The 7236-nt window shown below is 39.4% G+C and overlaps 1 protein-coding gene across 3 annotated transcripts; it reads left to right on the top strand.

The window, feature by feature from the left end:
- The first annotated feature begins 340 nt into the window (after window positions 1-340).
- Window positions 341-6885, top strand: LOC147250417 (uncharacterized). 3 transcript variants are annotated; one of them, XM_086224054.1, is made up of 6 exons: window positions 341-369; window positions 2069-2133; window positions 2786-3186; window positions 3287-3497; window positions 4468-4612; window positions 4818-6885. In XM_086224054.1, the coding sequence occupies exons 4-6, from the start codon at window positions 3426-3428 to the stop codon at window positions 4949-4951; spliced, it is 351 nt and encodes a 116-aa protein (XP_086080180.1). In that variant the 5' UTR covers window positions 341-369; window positions 2069-2133; window positions 2786-3186; window positions 3287-3425; the 3' UTR covers window positions 4952-6885. The 3 variants fall into 3 exon arrangements, with proteins under 3 accessions (XP_086080180.1, XP_086080182.1, XP_086080181.1); XM_086224056.1 differs by lacking the exon at window positions 341-369 and adding an exon at window positions 1151-1177; XM_086224055.1 differs by lacking the exon at window positions 341-369 and adding an exon at window positions 1305-1442.
- The last annotated feature ends 351 nt before the right edge of the window (window positions 6886-7236 follow it).

Here is a 7236-nt window from a genome sequence, read left to right as displayed (position 1 = left end):
TTGATCTTTGTATGAGCAGCCCTGCATAACCGCTTCAGTCTGAATCATTTGAACTTTATTTTGGCGGGCACATACTGAGTAGAGAGGTCAATGCCAAATCTGGGCGGTAGGGGGGGTGGATCATAGCAAGATTATTTAATTTGCAAAGTGATGTGATTATACAGGGATGGATCAACAACCGGTTTACAAATTAAAATATAGTTTATAGTTCTAGTTTTCGCTAATTATGTATGTTTGTATGCCATTAGTATAAGTTTTTTACATATTTTACACAGACTGACATGGTCTGCACCAACCCCCATGCCCCACCCTACTCACTACTCTCATGTGGTCACATCTGACAGGCTGTCTGGTCTGGATTCTGCCGCTGTAAGGAGAAAACAACGTTATATTAAAATTATTATGAATTAAAATTAAATTATTATTATTCAGTTATTAAGTTCTAAATCTTACAGTTACGTTGCAGTTTTACTCTTCACATTTACTCCACTCATCACGAAAACTGCGGCCGTATCAATGAATAAATTGGCCTTTTCAATCTACAATCAAGCTAGCTAACTTAGCTAATGTTAGATGACTTTGCAGGTTTGATGCTACAGCATGGTTAGAAGTGTTTTTTTATGCCTTTTCTCCTGCGACTAATTGAAAACGTTAAATTTTCCGCGATAATTTTTTTTATCATGTGCTCTATGAATGTGAATATTTTAAAAGCAACAATGCTGGGAGGGGTGCTAATACACATGAAGCAACCAGGTCACTGCAGCCATACTGTCTGTTCACACCGGACACGCATTCGCGCGAACAGTTTCCATTCAAAGTCTATGCACACACGCGAATGACGCGAATTTTCAGTCTGGAATAATTCGCGAGGCGAAATATTCGATATTCGAGCAAATTGAAAATATTGAACTTTGGCGAAAAATTCGCGTCAAGACAGCCAATCAGCGTTGAGGATGTCTGACGTCACTGTTGACGTAACTGACTACAGCGAACCAGCGTTGAGGATGTCCTGACGTTACGGCTGACCAACTGACTGAACTGACAAGATTGCGGAAGTTGATTGTGGCTGTGTGTGGAAACCCGGTGCACTATGACGCTACGTGTAAAAAAATTACAAGAACCTGTAAAATAAATTGGTGTCCATTCGTGTACTTCTGTCACCGATCCCCGCTAGCAGGTTGTTAAACTGGCCAGACCTCATCCGAAAACACCGCTGGAAGCGGCGGTTATCCACCACAACCCCGGTGGAGCTCGGTTCACCGAGCGGTGAAATTCACCAAGCTGAACTTGCCGCTAGATGGTGATGTTAACCCAGATACGACAGCATTGAGTTTCCCGACGTATTCCTGCCTTCCACGGCAGGTACAGCGCAACAGCTCTGTGAATATTCATGGTGAAATTGCGGAAAGAAACGTTGCCGGAAATACTCGCGACTCGGGCAGGTGAGGGAATACGCGTATTCGCGCGAATGACACAAATGGACACTAAAATGATCCGGCGACAACTTCGCGTTCCGCAGCTCTGTGTGTTGATGAGAGGGAGGCCTGCATGATGCCACATAGTAGATAAACCTGGTGAACAAGCAGTGAAAGCCATTGCGGATTAATTAGTTTTTAGACCTGGCTAGCTAGGTCTGTCTGCTGAGCACATTCAGTTAAAAAAAAGAAAATAGAGACATACAGTGTTCTTACTTAAGTATTTAACGTTATCTGCTGTCATCGTATTTTAGTGATTTGACTTGATTTGGTTATAATTGTTTTGAATCTGTGAACAGAATGTTTGACTGTATATTTTTCAAAATATCTCCTCGTCATGGCCACGGCTAGCTAAGCTGGAGTAGCTTTATTGTGGTAAATGGTTGAATAATGACATTTAAGTTACTGTTTGTTTTATTGTTTGTCATTTCCACATATTGAATTTAGCCTTTGCTCAAGCAGCTTGTCCAGGTGTCAGATTCTGTGTCACTTTTGACATCTATCCATGGAAGACATCAGTAGACTGAAAAACTGATCTAGAGTGATCCAACTTTTCCGATCCATGACTTCTAATGTTTTTTCGTGCCTTCCAGGAGCAACTAAAATGACCTTAACATCATGGAGGAACTGGATGATGTTACTGTTTCGGTTCTAAATGGTATGTTTAGGTGTTGCTGCATATGCTACATAATGTTGATGTGTATTACCATTTAACTTAATTATTGAGTTTGCATGATGACACTGATCTCAGAAACAAAATGCATTTCAGCTATTTTGCTATCTCAAAACTCCAAGTGTGTATTTATTTTTATTTAGATTTATTCTTAGATAAGAGATGGAGTAACAGACACCCCAACTGAACTTTATTTACCTTGTCAAGTTGATTAGTGCTAAATTTATCGGTAATAAATTGTGTATGGTTTTTAATTCTAAAAGGTTTGTTAATGATTTGACTTTGTTTACAGCTGCCACTTCCTTGTCCATGTCCTGTTTTATTTTGAAATTCCATGTCTTGTCTTCCTGTGTTTTCCCTCCTGTGAGTACCTAGTGTGTATCACATGTATGTGATTGCCCCACCTGTGTCTTGTTTCGTCATGTATTTGACCTCAGAGTTTTCCCTGTTTTGTCCTTTGTTGGTTCGTCTGTGTCCATGTCGAGTGTTCCTGTGAGTTAATAAACTCCTTTGTTTTACTGCTCTAGTATTTGTGTCTGTCTGCATTAGGGTCTGGTTCCCTAAACCGTAACATGTTGTTTCTTATTGTGTCTGTCATTTACCTTGTAATAATTGTTTTTTTGTTTTTTTTTCTGAGGATGAGAATGCCACTTTACCAGACAAAGCTGGTCCTGGTGAAACAGGAACTGTGTTATCACTTCAAGGATCACCTCCAGTATCCCCCCCACACATCCACTCCTGTGGTAAAGAAAACCCTAAAGCTTCCTAGTCCTCCAGAATATGTGGACACTGAGTTGGAACTAGCCTGTAAGCACTATTTTGAGATGGCCCGCACTGGTAGAGAGGAGGAATCTGCCATGTCCAAAGAACTGAGATGCAGGCTGGTGAGGAACACGGTCACCAGCTTGATTTCAATCTTGAGCAAGTCAGCAAGGAGAAGAACTCCAGTACCCTTCAAAGCATGAGGTCATCGCCATGGCTAAGAGACTAGTGGAGTACTATCCCATGCTACAGGATAAAGATGAACCCATCAAATATGTAAGTGATAATTTTAGCCATTTTTTTTTTAACAGTTATCAAGAAAAAGTTATGTGATTTTTTTAAATGTCTTTTCAATACGTGACTTTTTTCACCACAGATGAGCATGTACAGTTATCTTCAGAAGAGAATTCTGAATGTGAAGTCCCCACAGAAGAGGCAGGGGCCCAGACCAGAGAATAGCAGTTCAACTAAAAGACGTTGCATTGACTTCTCCCCAAGTGACCAGGGAGAAGATAATGATGCAGACTCAAGTGGTGGATCAACAATTCTTTGGCCACCTGGGAGCAGTTCTGAAGGGGACGGTTCAGGTGAGTGAAGAATTGTAATTTTGGCAATAATGATGGACACGAAGGCTAGGTATACTATTGTAGTTTTGTTTATGATATATTACAGTATTTAAACTTTACATTGTGACATGACAGTAGTTTTCACTGATTTGATTCTGTGACAAAGGCCTGGTCACATTAAAAGGGTTCACACACAAATACATGCTTCCCCTCTGCTTAGGTGGTGAGTGCACGCACCACGCTTGACATTTCGGCAAATTTCTGTATCCTTTCCCTACAATAATATAACATACACGCACGAGTCACCAATATGTTTATTCAGTTTACCGAGGTGTGGTTGGGTTTGTGGTTCTCTCCTTCTCTCCTCCGGGGACAAACCAGAGCAGTTGAAGTGGGCCGTCTTTTATAGCAGTGGCAGCTTCTGGTTGGACAGGGTTGTGCCATTGTTTTGTGAGTGTAGGGGGGGTTTTCTCCTTAGGGTTGATATTGCTGCTTATTTCTATGGGGTTATCATTAATTGTGAAGTGTGATGGGGGATTTTATTTACTTATATGTATTGTTTTGTAGGTTTGTGAGGCCATTTATAAAATATGTATTGAGAATAAGGTTAATTGTGTTAATTGGTAGTTGGTTGAGCCGAGGAGGAGCATCAGCCATATAAGACTCCAAGCTGGAGAGAGAGTCAGAGAGAAATAGAGAGTAACTCTTTCATGCTTCTGCACAGAGTGGAAGTGCAGTTTAAACAGGTTTTTTTCCCTCCTTATCATTATTGTCACTTTTGTCTTGTCCTATGTAAATAAATGCACTGCTAAACAGCAGATTGCAGCTCCAGACATCATTCTCTCCTAAGAACACCTTGTTTATTTGACAGATTCCCTCGTGAAAAAATTCAAGTATAACACTCAAAATGTTATGTTTGCTGGTTTGCTGGCTTAAACCTGTCATATCATTCAGGTGACCAATACCCGTTTAACACTTATTTGCATGGCAGGTGATGGATGAGCTGCGGCAGATTCTGGATAAGGACAATGGCAAGTTCATAAATGAAGTAAAGAGATGGGCCGACTTCCGCTCTATGGTGCAGTTTTATGGTGTTTGGAGGAAAGTGTTGAAGCCACCCATGAACCTGGGTGCAGGTAAGTCATTTTGCTGTTTTTAATACTGCTTTTAATAGCTGTTTCAACAGAGACAATGAATAAAACGGTTGACAATGCATGACACTGATTGAATGATAACAGAATGACAGTGCTGTTCATTACAAATCATTTTCTATTACCTGACCTTAAAGCTCATAAGATGCTGGCTAACTTTGAACTAAAACTTGATTTTATTCTGTTCTAGTGGAATCCACCATTGCCTTGTTCAGGGCACTACCCACACTCTTCCCCTCACAGTCCCCACCACCTCAGAAGATGCAACAGGCCAGTGAGGCATTGCTTCATGTCCTTCAGGTGAGTTTGTTCATATTTTGTTAAGAATTAACCCTCTAACATTTCCCAAGTGTTCAGTGGCACACACTCTTTAAACAGTGACTGAGGCACAAGTTATTTTCATAATTTCTTTGCCTGGCATGTCTTGACCCATGGTTCTATCTAAAGAGCAGAAAATGATCCAATTTCATATACCACATGTCAGTATGGCTGTGTGGGGAAAAAAAAGAGACCACACTCACAGATGTTTCTTAAATCAACATCTCTACATGTATGGCAGCCAGTCCATTCCAGTATTTGTTGGATTCCCACACAAGTCTCCTCAGCTGATCACCATATGGTTACATTTCTGTGCAATATTTTTTTATTAATTACCTCCTATTTGTGCAATAACATACACTGTTTATTCTGTTGTCTACATTCTGTTTTATCTATTTATTTTCTATTGCACTCTATTATTATTATTATTATTATTATTATTATTATTATTATTATTATTATCTCTTGTTTTTTAGTTACATAGACTATATTTTATTTTTTAACTGCCCCACAATTCCATCTCTGTTGTAATCCGGAAGCCAAGCAACGACATTTCATTGCCAAAATCTCACTGCTGTGTTTTTCTGTGCAACGACAATAAAGAGTCTAAGTCTAAAAGAAGAGGGAGAAACAGAACGTTGTTGGGTGACGAGTTGTGGGTGAACTATTGATTTTAATGCCTGTCCTTGTTGTTCTTTTTGATCATTGTTACTACTTGTAGCTGGTGCAGCTTTTTAAACTCTTTGATGAATGTAAATCCATGCCTTTTTCCTATTGTGGCGTATGTTGTTGCCTTGTTTGATTTTTTTTTTCAAACTTGTTTGTTCAATTTTTGACAAGTACAAACAGTAAACAAAAAAGTTAAAATTACAAAAATGCTACGAGACTGGTTTACGTAGAATATACTTGTGCAACATCAATAGCACACTGAGGTAATATATTATGCTTGTGAAATATGACAAAGTATGTGAGTAAAGAATATTATTTCTTTTCAATCAGAGAGAAAGGGAAGACAAGCAAAAAAATGTTATGTTATGTATTGAAGTCCAGATTATAGTCCACTGCCAAAAGTTCCAGTGGCTTCCTCCATTTCTGCAGGAAAATATGAGTCCTTATATTAATATTGTGTTCAAGTTTTACAAGTATCACAACTTCAGAGATCAGAGATTTCCACAGACGGATGGAAGGGGGGTCTTCTCCAACCTTTTTTACCATTATGGCTTTCCTCGCTAGCATTAAAAGTGACTGGGTCACGTTCTCATTTTCTTTAAGAAAGCAAAGACCAGGGGCCTACCCTAGCAGACAAAAGTGGGTTTACTGGCACCTGTTGACTTCTTGCTGTACCAATACTTAAGCAGACTGCCTTCCAGAACAACTGAATTTTTTTGCATTCCCACAAACAGTGCAACCTAGTTATACCTGTTATACTTACTATAGATATATGGAGATATGTATATGTTGTGCACAATATTATACTGTAATTCTTTCACAACATCTACTGCACGTCTGTTCGTCCTGGGTGAGGGATCCTCCTCTGTTGCTCACCCTGAGGTTTCTCAGATTTTTCCCTGTTAAAGGTTTTCTATGGAGTTTTTCCTCAGTCGATGTGAGGGTCTAAGGGCAGAGGATGTTGTTATGATGCCATGTGAAGCCCTTTGAGACAAACTGTTTATGAAAACGGGCTCTACAAATAAAATTGCCTTGCCTTGCCTTTTATATCTGTTGCAAATTGAAATCCTGGAAGGTAATCACAAAATGTCCTCCCATACATCATTATCTATTACACATTTGAGCGAGGTACCCCAGGATGTTTTTAACCATGAAAGTTTACCCAAGTTCAGGCTCTGCATCTCAGAGTAGAATTTAGATATGAAGTGTTTTTGCTGCATACAATTAAGGAAAAATCTGAGTGTGAATCGCTTGAGATTTCCCATGAATTGCTCTTCTTATACATAAAGTGCCTGACCTGTAGATATTTATTGAAGTCTTTATTTGATATATGGTATTGACTTTTTAGTGACTCAAATAATCTAAATCTGCCATTCTCAAAGAGATTGACAACTCTTGCAATACCTTCCTTCTGCCAAACTGTAAAATTTGAACCTGTTTGCTGTTGTGAGAGCTCTGGGTTATCTGTCAAAGTTGTTATAAGATGAAGAGGGTGAGTGTTTTTAAATATTTTTCTAAGCTTTTTCCAGGCCCACAACACATGAGTCATTAAGGGGTTGTTTGTAACTTTGTGTGGTTGCTCCTTCAGACCCCTGTCCAGCATATTCACTCGCGAGAAAGGT

This window comes from Aulostomus chinensis, chromosome 14, assembly GCF_037954235.1.
Source record: "Aulostomus chinensis isolate RoL2024-O1b breed Wild chromosome 14, RoL_Achi_v1.0, whole genome shotgun sequence".
NCBI classification, from domain to species: domain Eukaryota; kingdom Metazoa; phylum Chordata; class Actinopteri; order Syngnathiformes; family Aulostomidae; genus Aulostomus; species Aulostomus chinensis.
Note: the sequence above shows the minus strand (reverse complement) of the source record. Positions and strands in the feature narration are given on the sequence as shown.

Bases quoted from the DNA above. Each gene is read 5' to 3' on its own strand.
- LOC147250417 (XM_086224054.1), top strand. From the start codon at position 3,426: ATGATGCAGACTCAAGTGGTGGATCAACAATTCTTTGGCCACCTGGGA. The intron at 3,498-4,467 runs GTGAGTGAAGAA...TTTGCATGGCAG, and splicing joins TTCTGAAGGGGACGGTTCAG to GTGATGGATGAGCTGCGGCA. The intron at 4,613-4,817 runs GTAAGTCATTTT...ATTCTGTTCTAG, and splicing joins ACCCATGAACCTGGGTGCAG to TGGAATCCACCATTGCCTTG.